Source organism: Aplidium turbinatum, chromosome 5, assembly GCF_918807975.1.
Source record: "Aplidium turbinatum chromosome 5, kaAplTurb1.1, whole genome shotgun sequence".
Lineage (NCBI taxonomy): Eukaryota > Metazoa > Chordata > Ascidiacea > Aplousobranchia > Polyclinidae > Aplidium > Aplidium turbinatum.
In genome coordinates, this window is record NC_137476.1 from 22,211,229 (window position 1) to 22,233,604 (window position 22,376).

A 22,376-nucleotide genomic window follows, 5' to 3' on the forward strand; every position below is an offset into this window, starting at 1 on the left:
ACATTATGTCATGTATCAAATTTCATTAATTCAATGTTTGTCAGGTCTACTGCCACAAACATGCCAGAGAATGAAGAAGAAAGCGAAACAACATAGGTCCTCATAGGACTATGCAAGAACATATGCTGCCAAACACAAACACTTAGGAATTTCAGCACACCAATAAAACTATTTTTAGTAATTTAATGTTTTTCAAGAGCACTATAATGAAACTAAGCTGTAAATTGCAAAAAAATTGCAACTTTTTCAGAAAAATATGAAAAAAGAAAAAAAAAAAAAAAAAAAAAAAAAAACGAGTGTTTTTTTTGGCTCAAGTTTTTTTTGAAAAAAAACACGTTTTTTTTTAAAAAAAACGGTTCGTTTTTTTTGCATTTACATCTCTAATCATGAGTCTATCAAAAGGTGAAAAAACGGTTTTTGCAATAAACAGATTGCGCTTTTAAACAAATTAAGTTAAACACTAAACTAACCTATTCCTGATGTAGCAAAGGAATTGAATTAACCATGCCTTGTACAATACATCAAACGCATTTCTTTGAAAAGTAAAGATTCTTTTGTATTACAAAAGTTGTTGTCTTTATTATTATTATTTATTAGCATCAGACAAGAATGTCTATATTTAAATCACAAAAAATACAAAAATAAAAGCCATAGGCTACACATGGGCTACAGGGGTATACAAACAGCTGCGGCGCAAAAGTATTTGAAATGAAATTACGAGCTCAATTAAACATCTAACTGTCTTTGCATATTTTTAAGAAAGTGTAGGAAACAACGTCAGCTCCAGCCAGCGCTTATTACAAATTTGTAAAAAATCATCTACAAAATTCAAAATAATGGTTTCAAACATAATAAATCATTTTTGTTTTGGTTTTGGGTGCAAATAGCCGCCGATGCATTTTCGGTGCATTTTATGAATATGTTTTGTGGCAAACCACGCCAGGAGTGTTCTCATCACAAGTTTATATAACATGTTTCCTTCCATGCTGGTGGGCATATTGTGGCTGTGTGGCTCTCGGCCGATCAATTGTGTGGTATCTTTTCAAAAGTTACATAAACATTCCGAGAAAAATTCATAATTTAAGCTAATTGAAACTCTTTTAATCAACGACGTGACCTCTACTTGGCATAATCGCTCCTAAAAGTGAAGCTATTTATATTTTTTTTAGCCAACAGGAAATGGAAGCAATCATGATCAGGTTCAATGTCTGCGAAATTCAAGCGTTTTGTAACAGCCTACTGGGGATATGTGTTGCGCCCACAACATATTTTAATCTCATATAACATTTTATCACCGAAAGGAAATACTCCAATTAGAAATAGTTGTAATGATGATTTAATTCGTGCTGTCTGAATGTCACACAGACCAAAAGATTGAAAATTTTACAGTATAATACTTAATGAACTTGTTGTATAATTGTAGCTTTTTGTTCAAAACCATTTATTTCTGAAGAAGTATGGCATGCATTAGCAGTATGGATTTTCTTGGTAGTTTTTATTTTGTACTTCTGCTATAACCATCACAAGCTTTGTCATTTTATGTTCGAAAAACTCCAATAAAATTTTTGTTCTCTTCGCAATACTGTACTTCGGGCAATGCTGCAATTTACTGTGGTGAAAATATTGCTAGTATTCGTATTTTATGTATCCCAAAAGCTTTTCTATCAAGTTATAAACTCTTTTCTCAACTGCTCATTCAATATTTCCAGCAAAGGTAAAATCGACAGTTATAGTGGTCATAATGACAGTCTAGATTGCAGATTTTCTATGTCAGTTCAGTAACCATCAAATTTCTGACGATTTTGTAGAAAATTAATTTTACAAACCAACTTCACGAAAACGCTCCAGATACCAAGTTGAATATTTAATCCCAAGTTCAACCCAGGGTGGGTATAAAATTGACCTATTTGTTTAGTATCCATGCAATCAGCTGTCCAAACTCCCCTCATAAACTTCGCATGGCAGAATCACTAAATCAAGTTCGATCATGTACAATAAATTGTTTAATCTGATAAACACATTTCCTCTCACAAGTTGTTAAGATACTTGAAGCAGCTTTCAAGTCAATTGATCTTTTTATCTTTTGTGCAATCAAACGCCTGTTAAGAGAATAAAGCTTTTAGTTAATTACAGTATTGTCACTGTTTAGAGTTAAGCACAATCCATGTCAGGAGTGAATCTAACGTATAGAAAGGCCAAACTACAATTTTCAAATTACAAATGAATTAAGAAGAAACCTCCTACACAATGATCATCAACAAACCTTATTTATAACATTGCAATTTTATAACACACTGTAAAATAAGTGCATATCTTCATCACACATAGCACACCAACCCTCTATAGGACCTTATTGTATCGAACTATCTTGTGTACGCACAAGAGCAAAATTATGCTACCGCCAAAAAATAAAAAAAGGAGTTTCATTGTATTTAAACAAAACAGCAAATAAACTCAAAGTTGAGCATCAATGTTTTGACAGTTCATTAGCATTCTATGAGTGGTTGGAGGAATAAATTGAAAATTGTTTATTTTAAGAATCGAAGAAGTTGATTACTGATGACGGATAATGCTGTAATAGCAATAAACACTGCGAAAACAAACAAAAACTGCGACAATAAATAAATCAACAACAACTTTAAAATAAAAGATTTGCACAAAAATTACAATGTTGATTCCTTGCTGATCAATGAAGAAATATAAACGATTGTTAACAAAAGCAAAAAGAAAGATCTGCTGATACGCCGATGATGATGATGAACAAAAGCATGCTTAAAATCTTGGGTGATCACCTATCACTATTCAGCAATCGCTTGTAATGCTACCATACAATGGTTAAATCCAAGGTGTCACAGCGTAAGCAAACTAGTATGCTGAAGTATGGTACAACTCTAGTAATCGTGCCGCGTTCCTCGAACCACCTGTGTAACCTAATTGTTTCTGGCTCCTAACCCATGATTTTTCTTTTAAGGTTGCTGTGTTGAATGGGTCACCCACTTCATCTGGTCAATTCAACATGATCCTGACGATGTCCGATGAAGTGAAGTAATTGGAATATATTTTGACACTTCAAGTGCAAAACACTCAACAAAAGACTTTCAACCGTTATGGAAATAACATTTCACTTCTCTCCAGCACGTAAAATACAAACCGTTCAATTGAAAATTCTTTTCTGCGTTTGTAATGGAGGTGATAGAACTCTTCTACTTTGAACCCATTTTGTATGTTTCTTGAAGTAATTTGTCGTTGTTGCCAAATTTCTTGAAAGATTCAAGCAAAGTCACAGGGCGGCAACATACCCTTACTCATTCTGTGCATTTAAAGGTTTATTTTGAAAACTTTCATAGCAATTGGAGTTTGCATAATAACGATGACCAATTACGTCGCGGCGCAATGAGCGTCTATGATGTTGGAAAGTCTGAGCCAGCTTTTTTCTTTCACCATGTCAAAAAGCTTCTTTAAACTTTTTTCGGGTAATCTAACAAAACATAGCTGTTTTGTTGTAGGTGCAATCATACAAAGGAATAATTGTTTTGGTGTTTTCTGCAAATTCGGATACATAGACCGAAGGCGATAAACGCTTTCTACATCAGCTGATGCTTATGAAATATGTTGTTGCTTCATCTGCTTATTCCAAGGCTTCTTTTTCGACGCGGTACTTCAGCAAGGCCGAATAACACATGATGATCCGGTGAGGAGCAAAACAATGCGTTGCTTTGTTTTTGCGGAGTTGCTTGAGCTTCTTCAAATAGATCTGACGATTGCAGACAAATGATTATTTGTGTGCATTCTTTTTGCGCTTTGCTACTGATTTCTGACGAAAAGTGAGTGCTTTGCGATTGATGTAGCAAACGCATATCAATTCCAAACGCTGAAGCTTTTGGAGAAGGAACCGTTCTTTCATTTTGACTGTTTCCATCGCGAGATTTAGATTTTTTCTTTGAATGAAATCGTCTGAAACACAACTTCGTTAACTTTGTATTACACAACCAAAAATAAAAATAAAAACGGACTGTTTTTAGAACTTTCAAAATTTGAAATTTGCAACTTTCAAAAAGATATCAAGACCATTTGGATACAGGCAATTTTATCCTGGAACCATAAAAGTTGAAATTTCGACAATTCCGTACATGATTTATTGCGTATTATTCGATGAATTCGGTAAACATAAAGGTAACATGTTTTCATTTTTTGCTCTCAAAATATTTGTAATCTCTGTAAAAGTTTACAAGTGCATTAAATTTCTAGATTTGTAGATAATAATTATAAGCCGTGGGTGGCCTTTAGATATACAGTTCATCGACGTCTTGTTTCGGGGTTTTCAGATTTAACCTGATATAAAAAGTGCCCCACACCAACTGCTGCTCAACTTACAGAAACTCTATCCTTAATTAATTACAAGATATCGTATTCTTGGTTCTGCATATTCCACTCACCTCCAAACTATAAAACCTAAAACACACAAAGTTAAAAGTCCCAACATAATTGCACAAGCTATAACGGCAGTTGATGAACTTTCTTCTTTCTTTGATACTTCCTCGGGTTCACAGCAACCTTCGTCACCAAAAGTTATCACAATCGACTCACAACGCTCCCCAGAAAATCCTGTAGTGCATCTAAAGGCACAAAGCAATCAAAAATCTATTTATTTAAAGTTTGTTCATGATTATGTGATTTTACCTTACCTGAAAGGTTTCAAAAAATGATACCATCAAAACAAAGCTAAATAAAAAATAAATAAAAAAGTAGTTGCAAATTCAATGAAATGTTTACAGTCTTTGGTTTTGCGTTAGAATAATATATACTTTTCACTTCCTAAGAGCAATATGAAGTTTTACCAGGTTTTGTTAACTTAATTTTATCATGAGCTTTAAAATATTCTCCGGCGTACATTAGGCATGCTTCTTTTTCCACTTTCAAAGTAAAAATATAATTAGAAGCATTTTGTTAAAGTGATTGAACAAAACACGAAATGTGTTTTCGCTGCAAAACAGGCAAAATAAACATATTATTTACAATGCTGAGCTCAACACTTTTGTATTATCACCATCACGGTTACATGCTGACAGATAAATTTTTAATGTCTTGAAAAAAAAATTATAGAAATAATTCATTTTTGCCAGTTCAGTAAATTAAAGCAAAGGAAATTAAAGTAAATTTGAATATCAACATTGCATTAACCAAAATTGTGTTGTAATAAAAAGGATACAGTAGACTACAACTAAATAAACATCGAATCTATAAAACAGAAGAGTAACTCCCACGATTTTTTTTCAGTTTACTTTCTCTTTATTCGTGAATCAGTAATTGTAGTAGTTCAATGACGAAATTCAGGACTGCAACCATCATTTGAACTTTTATGAAACAGTAATTTAAAATTTGTTAAACCTCCTTTTCTGCACCTAATATTTCACAACTCGTAAGTTTGAGGTAGTACATACTTACGAATGAATTAAATCTGGAAATAATGATAACTTACTCGCAGCCTCCGCCTACAATACACCATCCTCCGTTCAAACACGTGCAACTTCCATTCTCATCATAAAAAATGTTCTGCGAAAACAAACAAATATACAGAAACTTCTTTCATGACTTAATTTATGCTCAATTTGCTGCGTAATAGTTTACTTCTTGATATTGTATTACAGTTGAGAGTGATATAAAAATTTGGGCTAACCTGCCCGCATCCATTCATTTTACCGGGAGTACAACACTTCTCTGTCTACTTTTAGTTATGCCTGATCCTACCGTACCAAAGAGATACAATATACTCATACTGCTCATTGTTGCATACATACATTTTCAATAACATGATGAGAGGCTAAAACCTTTGAACTGCTCAATAGTGTGCAATGCTAGTACAAATTCAATACTGTTGTTTTCATTAAAAAAAAAAGTTTACTATTCGTAAACGTTTTAAATAATTGTTTTCATAACAGAGGCAGAATCTGACTTAATATTAATTACAAATAATTTCAGCTCAGTTTCACTGAAAGCAAAGCTCAGACCATTAGTAATACAAACGTACTTCTTACCGGCATAATGCTTTATATTCCGTATGATTCTTTCGATAAACCTTACATTGAAAAATAAACAACCAAAACGTGAGATGTCTGGCATACAAAATTAGTCGTTTTTATATCTGTTTAATCAACAGAAAAAATAAGCAATAATGGAAATGATTGTTTATTTAAACACATTCTTCTTTTTTGCTTGAACCTTGGAGACCGAGGGTTTATCACCGGGCTGTATCACCCCATAGTTGGCAACGTTTGATAGCGATACTCTGGTCCTCTTGTCGAGTCATGTCAAACACTTCATGAAAATGACGCAAAGTTTTGTTCCAGCTTTTCCACAGCAGAATTGGTGTGAGAAAATATTCAACTCGGCAGCTCCTCTACATGGCTGCGGTTAAAGTATCGGCTATGTAAAAACGATACAAGAAACGCAGATCTGCGATTATTAGTACTGTATGTTTATTATTGTTACTATCAATGAGTTGAAAATAAATTCATTCTTTTTTCTTTAAATCATAAACAGACATCTCAGCAACAACACCACATTTAACATTATAAAAACAATAAGCTAACGTTTTCGGCTAGTCATACAGCCCTTTTCAAGCCTATAAGAAAAATATTTTTAAAAGAAATACTAAAGAATAATACACTATCACAGCAAAAATGTGGTCACATCTAAACATTTGAGAAACTTGCTTAACTAGCTCACACAAAATGATAACTGAAAAATTACGCAGCATAACGGGTCAAGTATTTGAGAGGTAAAATTAATTAATTGTTCAGAAAAGGACTCAAGCAGATTACGCAAGATAGACAGAAGCACAGCACGAGATAGTGGCACAAACAAAGTAAAAATACGAGAAGCACAAGACGTGACAATTCATTCAAAAACTGTTAAAAAATAGGAGGATCCGCGAGCAAATAATTGCCTGTTGAGCCCTGAGTTGAAAGATTTGATGATCAATGCCTTGTGAATCTTGGTGTCGAACTTGGACAAACACTTACGAACAATTTCGAAGGACTCCAATGTGGGTTTATTGCTTGAATGAATTGTCACGTCTTGTGCTTCTCGTATTTTTACTTTGTTTGTGCCACTATCTCGTGCTGTGCTTCTGTCCATCTTGCGTAATCTGTTTGAGTCCTTTTCTGAACAATTAATTAATTTTACCTCTCAAATACTTGACCCGTTGTGCTGCGTAATTTTTCAGTTATCATTTCCTGTAAGCTAGTTAAGCAAGTTTATCAAACGTTTAGATTTGATAATATTTTTGCTGTGATAGTGTAGCCTACTATTCTTTAGTATTTTTTTAAAAAATATTTTTCTTATAGGCTTGAAAAGGGCTGTATGACAAGTCGAAAACTTTAGCTTATTGTTTTTTGTTTTTATAATGTGAAATGTAGTGTTGTTGCTGAGTTATGTCTGTGTATGGTTTAAAAAAGTTACCTCTCCACCCAAATTGTATTTTCTTTAATGTTTTTTATACAGCGGTGTTTGGCAGTGGGATAGCGCAGCGGATAAGGCATTGGCTCTCCAATAATGCAAACCTGGTTCGACTCTCGGCTTAAGCTTGTTGTTGAAATTACCTCTCACCTCTACCCAGGGTGTGATAAACTGGGTGGGCATTGTTGCTGAAGTAAAGGCGCCGAGAGTAAGGAACTGGCCACCCTACTCTCGTTAGTCTCGAAAGCTTAGTATAATGAAAACCTTTTCTTCTCATACTCGACACTTCAATGAAGTATGGAACCATCTTTTTTTATGCAAATCTAAAATACCCTTAAAATTTTCACTGATTAAGTCCAAAATCTTCAAGAGCAAATTGATGAAAAATTTAACCTTTTATACAACTAGCTGACTCTTCTTATGCTTGCTTCTCAATAGTTATCATTTAATAATTAGTTTTAAAATCAAGCATAGCCTAAGTAGATATTTTTCTAAGAAATTATTTTCTTCCTGCTTTAGCCTTTAGCAAAGTTAGTAAGTTGCAACATTAACAGTAATTCTGCATGTACAGTAAGGCTCAATATGTTCGAGCTATTTTTGAAAAATGGCGTTTTGTTTAATTTCTAAGACGAAATACGATAGAAAAAAGCAAACTTTCTTTAGTTTCTTATTCGTTTACAGAAACTACTGATAAGAAAATAACCTTTTTATGTAAACGGCTAAACAAAAAGTACATTTATGTTTAATAGTGTGCAGCACTGTGTATATACTGTAAAATTCCGGTCGTAGGCAAATTCATTCTGATTTTTGCCACCCAAAAGGCAAAAATTTGATGATCTAAACAAGGCTGCACAACACGCCATTATCTTAAGTTGCTTTTTCTAAACTTCAAATTTCATGGTGAGAAAAATGGAAAATTAATTTACTCCTGCAGCTATTGAAACAGTTTCTCAAAAGCTGTTGATGATTATCTTTCTACGCTATGATCGGGTCAAAACGTAAGGTCTGTGTCAAGCCGAGAGCGAATCATCCAGCATCGGATGTTTCGAACTATGCGTCACGTTTATCAAGACAATTTAATCTCCACCTTCAGCGTCAAACACTTTACAAAAATGGCAGTGTGGTCCAAAAATAACCGGATTCCAGGTACTGGCTTTTAATACAAAAGCAATTCATTTTAATCCAAATGTATGGCGTGAGCAATACGTTTACAAACGCTTTCAAAGCTAGGCACATTCTGGTCTCGAAAAAGACTATACACTGGAAAAGACTCTTTTACCGCCTGAAAAAAAGAAAGAAAATTGGCTAGACAAAAATTTGGCTGACCAGTGAACAGTTTAATGTTCTTGAGTTTGTACATGAACACAAACACTAAGCAGACTATGACATGAAAGCATGAGTAACAAAAATTTCTAAACTATAACTCAAAAGTACCATCGCTGATGCTTGTGCGCTGTACATTTTTAGGAGCTATTACACTAGGCCCACTGACGTATAATAAATAGCGTACTAGCAGGTTTTAATTGTTTTCATGTGCAACTAAAATTGTTTGAAACGAAAACATTTGTTTACACAGAACATTCTTTGCTTTGCTACGTATATTTTATATAAAAATCAAAGCAATATATCACTTACATACTGTACACCAATTACAGTGAGCTTAATGCAATGGAAGAAAAACACAACACTTCAAAATCCATATCGACGCTGGCATCCATCCAACCAGAATTCTTGTGCCAAGAAAGAAATTGGTGCGGCTCAACCGCCCACGCACTGTCGGATTGTTTCTACCAAACATGAACAAATGGAGGATGGCACCATCTGCGATCTGTGCTTGAGACAAAGAAGAACAAACTTAGACCACACAATTTGTGTCATTTGTCGGGCTCCAAAAGGTGTGCACAGTTTGCGTAAACTGGATGAACCATCAATACAATGGCTGGTCGACATCTTCCCTAACATCTAGCTCAAGTCGCATCTGAGGACGAAGATTATTCCATTGACATGGCGAGATCTTAGTCTAACTCAAGCTCAAATATTCACGGCATAGAAGTAGTTAGTACAAGGTCGAATAAGGTTGCACAAAAAAACGGTGTACAAGATTAAATAACCTGAAAGTGATGAAGTGAACTGAAAAGATGCAAGTGGTCTTGGCAATCTTCAGCTTTGCCAGATAGCAAGTCAAGACAAGACGCTTGAAGTTGGCGGCATAGCGCAATCTTTATCATCTTCACATTCAATCACGTTGTTTAACTAATCGTGAAAACGTCACGAGTCTATTTCGACGTTATGCGCTCGGGATAGTTTGTTAGTGCTCACTAGAGGACGGCATCCCACTGCCCGGGGGCCATTGTTCGTTGAGCAAATTATTGGGCCAGTGCCTGTTAAATTAATTACTGAAACTGCACACATCCGTTCAATAATTTGTTAGTTTCAAGATCTTGTAAAAACAAAATTATAAATTTGAGACTTAAAAATTTGCTTCCACTGTTGTTGTTGTTTAGTATGACGCAAAATGAACATTTGGACAAACTCAAAAGATGTTCTAGTAGGTTAGAATAATAAAACTTCAAAATTTTAGTATTCTCAATTACTATTTTACAAATTAATCGTATTTGCAGAAGTTTTGCATGCATATTGTAATCTAAACCACGATTTAAAAACTACTGTCTATTTTTCAATATTGCAATCGTTAAAGCATGGAATAAGTAGTTAAAGGATATAACATTTTCGTATCAAACATTTGAACTAGACTAAAGAAAATAATTCAGCAATTATTACTGTACTAGCTTGTTCGTTGCTATGTGTTATTTGTGATGCCATTTTTCTTGTGTGCATCTCAACAAGACTATTGCAAACAGGGGGTAACATCGCTTACAATATACCACATTCCCTTTATATCATATAGAGTAACACTGGATAGGACCTGGTCGTAAAAAAACACACCTGATGAAACTTAAAAAACTATCTGCTCAACAGCTTCTTACTAAAGCTAGAAAATTCGTACTGGTAGCAGACAATACAATAAAACACATCGCAAGATGTTTATGCTATTTAACTGCGAAATGCTCTGGTTCAATATTGTCTATGTCAACCTATACAAAACATTATTGACTCAGAACTAAACGAGGCATGTCAAATTGCAACTCCAACTCGCCATCTAACAGTAACTAGGCCTACTAACCTGTACAGCTTAGCAACTATTGCTTCTTCTTACATCCGAAGAAGCCTTCATAACAAACTAAAAAAACTAAAGAAATTCGACGGCCATCACCTCCTTTATAAACATAAATTTAGCCTATACTCTCTCTAGAGTCTAGAGTCTAGAGTTAGACTTATGTCACGCAAGAGATTTTTCAAAGTTCATCGATCAGAAAATACTGGTGTGGCAACTTCACGATAGGGCAATGAAGTACGGAGCTTGAGAAAAAACAACGTCATGCCATTCAAGTCAATTTAGAAAGCCTTCAACAAGCTCCCACTCTTGACAGAGATAGATGTTGCTTAAACAGACCTCGCTGAGAAGTCGGAAAACATAAAAGCAACTATTTCAAGTGGAAAATGGCTCAAAATCCAATGTGTGAACGTTTAGATAAACTCAAACGATGACAGGCATCTTTACCAACAAACCTCTCGTCCCTTTCTGTGACAGCGACTTGAGAAACATTACCAGCAATAAAGAGTTGATTGGTGGTACAGAACTTGAAAATCGCAAGTAGAATGTTGCTCATGGTAGCTCGAAGCTGCAGGTTTTCTTCCGACTCTCTGCAGGAGCTATCGCCATAATAATAATAATAATGTTATGGTTTTATTTATTGTCGCTCTACAACAGCTAAGGTCTTTTAGCGACAGGGCTCATTTTTTATTTGTATCAGGTTTACGATGTTATCACATTATTACCCGACTCATTCTCACTGCGCTATGCAGGATAGAACACAATCGGTACCGTTTTTAAAGTCTTCGGTTTGACCCGACCTGGAATCGATCTCAGATCTACCAGCACCAGAGCCGAAGGCGAAACCTCTCGGCCACTGAGCTGGTCTATCGCCATAATACAATAAGCCTAAAAGTGACAAAGTATTTATAGTAGAAGAAAAACGGAATGTAAATTTGGCTGATCAGAATAATGCAAAATTAACGAAGAAGTTTTAGGGCATAAACGAATTCTTTTTGGCGGCATTAGATTGGATTGAGAGTCTTTATAAAGATTGCTTCAAGTGCTGCGAGGTGGAACGAGAAACGGCCTTTAGCAAGGATTAAAACCGTCAACCATTGTTTCTTTGTCGTCAAACCACCGATATTCTTTACGACCAAAGAAATTTTCCCCTCTACCAACAAAAACTGCTTGCCTACCATAAAATTTAGTGACGTACTTTACCAACTTAAATTCCACTGTGAGAGTCGATACGAAAGCAGCACGTCCTGACGCTTGGAAGAACGAATCAAACAACATGTTTCGAAAATAATTTGAGAAGGAAACAACACAACAAGAAATCAACCAAATCGTGCCTGCAAAACTGTAAAGGACAAAAGCATATTTCGTGACTCTGCAATAGAACAACACCTGTTGGATAACGAAGAATGTGCTTTGAACTTAGAAATGATTTTAATTGTTGCTGTATAGGCCGTTCCTCGTTCCACCCCGCAGCACTTGAAACAATCTTTGTAAAGACTCTTGATCCAATCTAATGCCGCCAAAAAAACTTCGTTTCATGCTCTAAAACTTCTTCGTTAATTTTGTATTATTCTGATTAGCCAAATTTACATTTCGTTTTTCTGTTACTATAAATACTTCACCACTTTTAGGCTTCTTGTATTATAACGATAGCTCCTTAAGAGAGTCGGACGAAAACTTGCAGCTTCGAGCTACCATGAGCAACATTCTACTCGCAAGTTACCAGCAATGTTCTCATTTGGTTCAACTGATGGCATGACAGTTTATGAATGAAGGAAGCTATTTTAATTGTTTCATTTTTACTCGGTGGTCTAATGGGTGGAGTGTCTGCCTGAATAGATAACGTGGGCCTCATACCCCGTCCGATCATGCCAGAGACTTTCCAAAAGTAGTGAGGAATCTGTTCCTATTTGGAATTCAGCAAACGAATGAATTTGGGGTAATATTGTACTGAGCTGCGCTGACATTGTCTGCTTTGTAAAGCGCTGCGAGCAACAGCAACGCGTGTATGCGATGGATGCAGCGCTACATATAACACAAACATTAATTTATTGATAGACTTTTTGAGATGGTATAACTTTTGCTTTAATTTTTCATCATTAAAAATTTTCCCTAAATATACGGGAATTTTTCGTATAATGCTTTTTGATAGACAGAAAATGAAGTATGAAACTTAGTGGAAATAAAGGAATTATCTTTTGCAACTAAATGGTAAAACAAATTTCATACCCATGTGCGCCATTTTGTTTCTTATATATTTAAACATTTCATTTTTGTTTGAAAAGGTTTAGCAAGTGCTTGTAGTCTGCTACGTAAAAACTAAATTTTTTATTGGATCTTTAAAATATTCTACCTCTGTTTTACATTTTTAAATAAATTTGATAAACAATTGCAAGGAAGAAATAATGCAGCTTGCAGAATTATTTTCGTCTTATAGGATTATAGTCCATTTTATGCATTTCAAAGTAATGAATTTGAAGCTGATCCAAAACTTGTTGAAGCCATGTTTGTTTTTATGGTGCTACTCAGCTTCAGCTACAAAATTAGAATATTTTATTTACTACATAAAAATTTATAACAATAGTTTGATGTATCGCTGTAAGTAGGGTATAGCAAATCAACGATCGATAAACTTCACTAAATAATTTTTAATGTTCTAAACGCATTGACAAACTATAAATAACACTAATAGTGTATTTCAAGCAACACCGTAACATCATGCTTAGGCTACTGTCGGTAAAACTGCATTTTAAGTTGACAGTAAATATGAAAAAAAATCTTTAAATCAAGCAAATTCTCTTTAATCGGCTTAATTGTTTTAAAACTCTGTGTGCCATTTTTCTCTGTTTACCTCTCTTGCTATTCTGAATATTTGAACTCGTGTATGTTTAGTGCGCAAAGCTTCTCAATGCTACTTATCCATCCCATAACTTGCTATTCTTTCTATTCTTCTTCCGCTAATTTTTCCCTACTCATATTGTTTCTATTTCTAGATGCCTCATTAAATGCATGCACGATGAGAGCCACATTAAGAAGCCATATGTTTCAAAAATGTTTGAAACTCACAGAACAGAAATGTTGGAAACTATTTTAAAATTTGAATGATAGAGGTTTTTGTTTTCCTGGATATTCCTGATATTTCTGTATTTAACAACAGACACCAAATATGTATTTTAATATCATGAACCATGTTCCTTTCTTCTTTCCTTATTAACCATCTTTCGTGCCGATAAGTGCAAAGTGACCTGTGCAAGTCGATTTTGTGAACATTATAAACTCCTCACTCCTGTCTTCTTCATTCTTATCGAGCTAAATTTTCAAGGTTTAACGCAGATAACGAAACGCCAAGTCGGAAAAGTTCGGATACACTTCTGTGTGTTATTACAAGTGAGTTCAACAAGAACAAAAAAAAAAAATTTTATGAAAACGTTTCTTACAAACATTAAAATTTCATTATTATGCTTGCAAATCCAACTGAGCCAGTACGGAAAGTGATGGAATAAAAAATTGTTGGCCACAGATAGGCTGATGACAATACTGTCAAACAACCGTATTGTACTTTGATTACAACGATCAAACATTTTTTTGCGTCATGACAGAAATCAGCCTAGAATGGGTAAAATCTAAGAATTTGCTTTTAATGCCGCTACAGTAAAGCCAGAATATGAGCACAAAGTTCACACTGGTAAGCTACATGTTAAAACAAAGCTATTAAACAGAACGAATTGAAGACTGGAACCTATTAATATAAATGAAGAAACATGAACCGTATGTTTCAGTTGTCTTGAAAAATCAAAAATCTTAATTGCCGTTCAAAGAAACTGACTCGAGCATGCAAAAAACGATGATGTTCTGTGGTCGTAATGTTTGGTGTTGCTTTTTGTCTGCTTATCAATATGTGTTTAGGAGAGCGACTTGTCGACCCTGGTGATTGGTTGTTATCGGAATTCATGAATATTTTTCTGAACAGTGACTAAAACAAAAACAAATCAACAATCTCAACAAAAATGCTGAAATAAAATGTGAACCTTTTCTTCTTCTTTGTTTGAATCTTTTTTTTAGCCAGTTCAAGACTTTTGACGGGGCTCTGATTTTAACCACCCTTGAGCAGTCACACTGACTCGGCTACATGTTTTAGGAGGCCATTGTCGAGTAACCATTGTATTGATTAGTCATTCACTTCTAGCAGACTATTATGCATACCCACTTGGCGCATGATAAATGACGCATTGCAGAGATGTGTAGTCTGTGGTTTGTTCCTTCTTGTCACACGCACAGATCGCGGATGGGGTCATCCCCTAATTGTGCAAGTAAGCGTGGAATATTCTGGTACGTAGGAGGTTGAACCGCACAAAGTCCTGTCTTGGCAAATGCGTTCCAGTTAGATGAAAGGTAGCAACTGAGATCAATCTTTGAAGTCTTGCAGAGTCCTCTTTCCGCTTTATGTTCTATTGATGGACAATCCACTTAGCCGCGCTGATGGATTAGTCCTCAGCATTTTTTATCAAAACCTCATACATGGGCCTGTACTTACTGACAATCTAAATAAAAGATTGCTTCACATGGCTACTTTTGTCAATTTCTCTACATTTTTATTTTTGCTGTTATCTGTCATTTCAATTAGCCTACAGTAGATTCTGAGAAGCAAAGTACAGTAGCCTACTGTTAAAGTCTAGTATTGCCATTTCAAGAACGTGACACAGCCAAAATAGCACTGGAAATGTCATACATTCCAGGGCGAACTTTAGGTTATTTTCCTTTTGGGAGAACCTCCAGTTGTACGTCATTGCATGTATGAATGATAAACGCAACGTAATTGCTCTGACGTGTGGTAAAATTACAATTGTTGGTCATCATATCTGAAAAACGTAAAGTGGTTAGAAAAACTTCACAATAGATTTAAACAAGGCTAACATTAGAAGTAGGCGACCTCAAATTTCTCAAACTGTATACAAGGAAAAAATGGTTTTATTTTTGCTCACCAGTGTAATGCAATAATGCTTTTTTCAAGTAGTAGCCTATAAGTAGGCTTATTTAAAAGTCCGTTCAGCATAGGCACTGAAGCAAAATTACTCACTTAAATATTTTAGAAACAATCTTGCAAATACAACAATTTGTGTTATACTGATGCCATACCTCAATGGCTTGGTATATAACTTTAATTTAATTTGAATTGCTCGAATCTTTTCATGTCAATATTGACAAACAGAATAGATTTACCTCAACCAACGATATCTGCTTGAAAAGTTTTGTAATTTGATAATAATAGTTTTTAAGAACCTACTACTCCAAAGAAATCTTCTATACGATAAAATTGACTTTTTATACTGAGACTGAACAAAAAAGCTGTTTCCATAAAACGATTCGTATTTGAAAGTAGTGTTATATCTAATCTAAGAGATAAAGACTACTGTACCACTATAGCTTCATTTGCAAATATATCTTGAAACAAATGTTTAAAACTTGTTTCTGAACTGAAACTTGGAGTATAATTTGCATTCTAGATATTGTTTTAGTTAGTGTGGTTTTGCATTTTACGTTGACATTAAAAGTTTGTAGCTGTTACAAAAACAACCGCCTTTAAAAAGATTACTGAGAATCTGAGAAAATTATTCAACTTCTGCTAAAATCCTGTGAATTAATTTCACAATGTAATTGACTGTTTATACTTGAAAGGTAATCTAAGCATCTATGTTTTTTTGTTTATCTTCTGCATACCAACCCTTCCACCGGTCCTTTGGCAGTATTGTAGAACTAACACGATCAGAGGTGTTTTCGTTTTTTACAAAGTTTCTAGTTTCGAGTGATGTTGCATGCAAACTATTTTTAACAAATATTCTTTTTGTTTGACTGATCAAAAGAAACTTTTCAGATTTAAGAAAATAACTTAAAGGCAAAAAGCGGTAACAACCTGTTTTTATAAACAATGTTAGCACAGGCCTCCCTGTAGCGTCATGAGTTTACCTTCACAACAAAGCGGTCTCCAAACCGCTTTTCGATCAACTTCTAAGTTAATGGACTTTTCTAACATGTAACCAGGATTACTCAACTAATCTTAACAAAGGTCCAGTTTGACAAGTTGAATATTTTTAGCGGTCCAAGAAATTTAAACTATCTGTACCAAACCACTTTTTTAGGTAAAATATAACTCGAATTGGATTTCTGAGAAAGTGTTGGGGAGTTTGGGAGTCGAAGCCCCCCCCCTCCCCCAGCAACTGGAATAATCACAGTAAAAATTGCTTTCTCTCATTAGAAATCTGTTTAAATAATCCCTGAAACGTGGCAATGAGGTTATTTTTCCAAAAGCTCAAGGTCCACCATCAACACCCAGAAGGTCCGGACCCCGGATTCGGACCGCGGTCCGCCAGTTGAGTAGCCCTGATGTAGACTATGTAGGCTATTTTTCATTTATTTTGAATGCGTGACAACGTGGTTGTATTAAAAGCGAAGCCTACTCCTACTAGAATCATAATATTTTAAATAATACCTTGCATTGTTAAGTATCAAATGTTATCAACATTTAATAAATCGGAGCATTGCGGCTGTTAGTTTTTATTTTAATTTTTAATATTTCAAGTCACATTGTTGCATACCTAAATTAACTGATCGGTATTTCGGTGCTGTTTTAGTAATTTGTACAACCACATCATCTTTCAATTTTAATTAATTGGCGAGGAATGTTTCTCAACTACACTGAAATGCATAGAAAACATAAGTTGTTTATATAAAAGTTAAATAAAATCCTATTGTTGTTATGTTTACTCTCATCATGTAATTCTCTTCTGATTGTCTGCTCTGCTGCTGTTCGAGCAAGTTCTGTTTTGACGTTCGTCTTGACTTTCGGCTTAGAAACCATCCTCGTTCTTTCTCTGGAGGCATCAAACTTAAGCACAAACGTTTTTAACCTACTAATATGAAATCTGGTTTCAACATGAAACGTAATGTTACCTTTTGTGACGTATCTCTATGAAAAAAGCAATATCTTGAGAGCAACTGGTTGGCCTACAAAGGTCAACGATGGCAGCCTTATTTTCGTAAAAACATCAAGGTAAACTATGCTCTGAATAGCAGGCCTATATAACTGTTCAGTATCATCGACATGGGGTCTGTCGAAAGAACTTGTTAGTCTGAGCCTAAAGCAAATTGAGGGACCATGAACCATTCAATAGGATCCAGGAACTTAAAACTAAGACACATTCTTTGATTATACTGTGTTTGCACTCAATCCACTTTTTATAGACAATCCCAGGTTTGGGGTAGGCTAGAAACCACCTTATTTCTCAATTATGTTATAAACAACTTAATTGCTCCTTTTTTAAAGTAGTTCTTTCATATTCCTAAAAAGATATCTTGTTTTTTTAGAGGTGTTTTGTTTTGAGACCCTGGGCATTTAACTGACATCGACCCAAACTGCATTCTAAACCGACCGTTCTCAAGTGTGAAAATTTCCGAATTTGCAACAAGAGTAATTTTTAAAAATTGGTTGTGCTTTATTTGTGCATTATATGATTCTCAAACTGTGCGTGGTGACGCCTTGGTGCGTCCTTTAAAATTTCAAAAAGTGTCGCATAAAAAAGTTCGGTTTCTTAACGAAATAAAATCATAGAAAGGAGTTAAATTTTTTTTATAAGACAATGTTTGTTCAAATTAATTCGTTTGAGGCAGCAGATTATTGAGCAATATGCTTGATTCAGAAATGCAAACGTTAGTCAGCATTCTATTAGCACTCACAGTTTTGCCATGACTGTGATTGCAACAAAATATGGATAACAAATAAAACATGGTGGAAATTCTTTGTAAAGGTCGTAAAAATTCTATTCACTTCAGAAAAAATTGTAGAAATTACAAAAAAAAAATATTAAATCGGGATTATAGATCTATGATTTTTGATCCTGTCTGCAAGCATAGCCTATAGCTCCTAACATCGTCAACGTCATCAATCGTCATAATTGCATCGTGAGTTCAACAAATTCTTCTAAGTGCGTCGCTTTAAAACTTATGAAACATTCTTTCAGTTCGGAGACGCGGTATAGCTTACTACATTTTCAGTTAGAAATTTTTAGGGGTCCGCGACCGCTTCGAGAGCACCAAAAGGGGTTCGCCAAGACCCAACCGTTGAAAAACACTGCTCTAACCGAAATGGCATGATTTGTACGAATGTGTTTAGAAAATAAAAACGGTATCTTTTCAAGTCATAGGCCTACCAGTCAACCACGATATAGTTTGTTTGTATTTATAAAGAGCGTCATATACTTGATGCATTTATGTCTTGCATAAAATACATTGCTAAATAAATGTTGAAATGAATTTACAGTGGTAGGCCTACTATGTTGCACCAGATCAACCTATAAAGCGTAAACCTTTTGGCTACAAAGTCACGGTGCAAAGTCGTTGTTAATTATTGTGCGATTTTTTTCTCGATGTGAAGCAGAAATTTTACTAATTCTATCTAAAATATCTTAATTTTTCTTCAAGCTTTTAGCTTCGTTGTTGTTTCGTGACCTTTGGTATTTCCAGATTACATGACTGATGTTTAAAATCATGTAGTGTATACATGAGTTAGCAGTTGATCTAAGATACTTGTTCAAAGGTGTCGCTCAGTTACAGATGGTAGATGTTAAAACTTGATGAAAAATCCATTAGCAATTTTACGGTTTAATCGAGTTTTGGTCTTAAAATAGGACAGTTTGTAAATACTGTGGACATCACATATCGCGATCGCTTATCTAAATCGTGTGGTTCAACAAAGGAGCCACACGAACGCATTGGCAAATATGGATTTCGGATGATGTGATGTAAACTTCATCTGTAAAAAAATTCTCATTCATTTGTACCATCTTCAAAGTTCTTCTTCTCTTCTTGCATCTCTTGTCGTTCATGTCACCTTCAACAATCAATGGATGTAGCTGGCGATCCTCTCAGAGTTTGTCTTCTCCAGTAATTTGTTTATCTGTTTTGCAGTGCAATCATGTTTTTAATTTCTTGATTAGAAATATATGATGTTTCAAAATACGGTATCCTTTTGTAACACCAGAGAGTTGAAAATAGTTTATTTTTCATTAAAGTTTTTGGCAAAAGTCCTCCAACAATCATATAACACAATTGATTTTACATAGCATGACAGCAGTTCTGGGATAAGACAGTGTCCTGGTGAGACGGTAAACTCCACTCAGTGTAAAGGCCTTACTTTGAGTTTTGTGGAAATTATAGTTGCCCCTTAATTCAGATTAGCCTACTCCCAAGCTCACTCTGGTCCAGAGTGCGAGCACTTAATAAGATCTCAACTAGGCTATGGGTGAAATGGCTTCTCAATAAACATTTAACCTTCCTAGAGTTTTCTTAACAAACTGAGCTATCGGGGCGGTGTTACCGTATGTAAACAAAGCTGTTCAATTCCCTTGGATCAATTTAATGTGGAACCCTACTCTCTATTTCTTAAATACAGAATATCTGTGTTTTCGATACGATTTTGCGCATGTTTGTAGTCATGCGCACCAATTAAAACGTTAGGGTGTTTTATGATAAAACCAAGACCAAAAAGCTGTGTATAGGTTACGGCTGTCTTGCAACATTTTTAAAGTGTTTTAGTAGGCCTACAGTAGCAAGTAGCAAAATATTTGAACTTTAAAACGCCATGAACAGAACAGGACGTCCATGCAGCACAAGGCAATTTTACCAGAAAAGTAATTTTCAGGATAGGGAGGGGGGAGAGTTAAAAGAAAATTTCAACCAAAGGTTTAAAATATAGGCTACTGTTGTGTTGTATCCTAAATTCAGGAATAAATTTGAAATTAAAAGTATCCTCTCTTTTCCTCATCTTCTGTGCTACATTGAATGAAAGAAATACCTAGTGACGCTACAGTAGCCTATGTGTTTTTAATTTAGTAGGCCTATACGACAACTGTATAGGCCCTAGGGAGAAATGGAATCCCACTGGGAAGAAATGCATTGGTTGGAATAAATAAGATTTGGAAGAGCAAAGATATCAAGCTGGGAACAAAACAGGAAGTGATCAAATGTATAATATTTCCAATTACAACTTGCTGATGGGAAACAAGGACAATGAACAAAGCAGACCGAAAACGGATCGAGAGTTTTGAATTTTGGTGTTAAAGAAGGATGCTGCGAGTTCCTTGGGTAGCAAAAACAACAAACAAACAGATCTTGGACCCAATTAAACCGAACATATTCTTAGAAACTCGAATATGAGGGACTTTAAATTATAATATAAAGTCCCTAATCGAACAATCAAACAGGAACTTTCATATTTTAGCCACATATATTGAGAAGCACATCACTGGAAAACGCTTCATGTTTGGCTTGACCAGCGGTGGAAGAGAGAAGGGTCGTCTCAAAACAAGATGGCTCTATACTGTGACGAATGACAGCGGATGGGTATGGAAGATCTGAAGGAGATTGTGAGGAATCGAGAGCTGTGAATGGAGAAGGTTTATCGAGCGACCGAGAGCCGAAACCGACTGAAAGGATAATGATGATGACAGTACGCCAAATAGGCCTAGCCTACCAGTCGGTCTATAGAGTAGAGTGATGATGATGATGCCTATCCCTCGTCTTCAAGGATGATGGCTTTCGCAATAAAAATAAAAAGCTAACGATGAGTTTTTAAATGGCTAATGAGTCCAATCCTGGCTTTAAAAGTTCGGTTACATGTGGTACATTTAAGATCTTTTGGGAGAGTTGGTTGTTGGTGTGATTGGCGTTTTTTCCTTTGCATTCTTTTTTCTTTTAACCTTTGAGATCTGCTCTTCTCAAACGTGGCAACACCTTCATGAGTGGCAGATCTCCAAAGCAGCCTATTCTCTGCGGTTTCCTCCCAGTTTGTGTAATTGATGTTACACATTTTAAGATCGAGGCATAAAGTAGAGTAGACAAAAGTCTAAGGGGTAGGCTATTTTATTTAGACCCAGATCTGGGATTATACTAAGGTTCGGATCATTTCCAAGATGCCCAGAAAGTTGATAAAATTACGCTTATTTTGCTTTCTAGAACCTACTCTAGACTATAGAGTATTTGTCCCAATTCCATTTTATCACGGAAGACAACTGGCCTACTGTTTTTTAAAGAGAACTACTTTTTTCTCAATTTTTTAACTGTTGTCTTGTTTTATAGAGACTGGAAATGTCATTGGTGCCGACTGCCAGACTAGGGATGGTACTGTCCCTATGCCAGACCTAAATTAGTTTTTCAACGCTTCTGCTAACCAGATTAATAAAATTAATAATAGCCTAATATTATTATAGGCTAACCTACTGTATACCTTCAATATCCACAAGGAAGCAACATAAAAATAGCCAAATGACCGCAAATTCAAATTTCTTGGCCATTTTCAAACACAAAGGCAAGCATCATCATCGCTTGCTTAGCCCAAAAGAAAACAACCCTACTTTTGTAGCACCGCTAAGCGCGATATTTTTTTGGTAGCGATAGCGTTAACAGCGTTACATTTTTGTCAGAGTAGCGCAGTTGCGATAGTGACGTTACTTTTTCTCAATGTAGCGATGATAGCGAGAGGCGCTAGGTTACATTTCTTTCAGCCATTCTTTCGCTACTCGCTGGCCTACTAGGCCTATAGGCAGGGTTGCATTCCTGGGGGGGGGGGCTCGGGAGGGCTCAGCCCCCCGAAATACGAAAAGGCTTGATGTAGGGGGGCTCAGGGGGGGCTCGTTCAAGCTTCCATTTTTCAGCTTTTCTGGCTGAACAACAACTTCTCGACTGAACAAGT

General features: G+C 35.4%; 1 protein-coding gene across 1 annotated transcript; it reads right to left on the reverse strand.

Annotated features, from left to right (window-relative positions):
* Nucleotides 1–3,620: 3,620 nt before the first annotated feature.
* LOC145771033 (uncharacterized) lies at nt 3,621–6,125 on the reverse strand. Its single transcript, XM_082582775.1, has 4 exons — nt 6,036–6,125; nt 5,480–5,553; nt 4,437–4,616; nt 3,621–3,954 (listed from the first exon to the last, which is right to left on the reverse strand). Exons 1-4 carry the CDS (start codon nt 6,039–6,041, stop codon nt 3,621–3,623), a joined length of 594 nt encoding a protein of 197 aa, XP_082438901.1. The 5' UTR covers nt 6,042–6,125.
* Nucleotides 6,126–22,376: the final 16,251 nt, after the last annotated feature.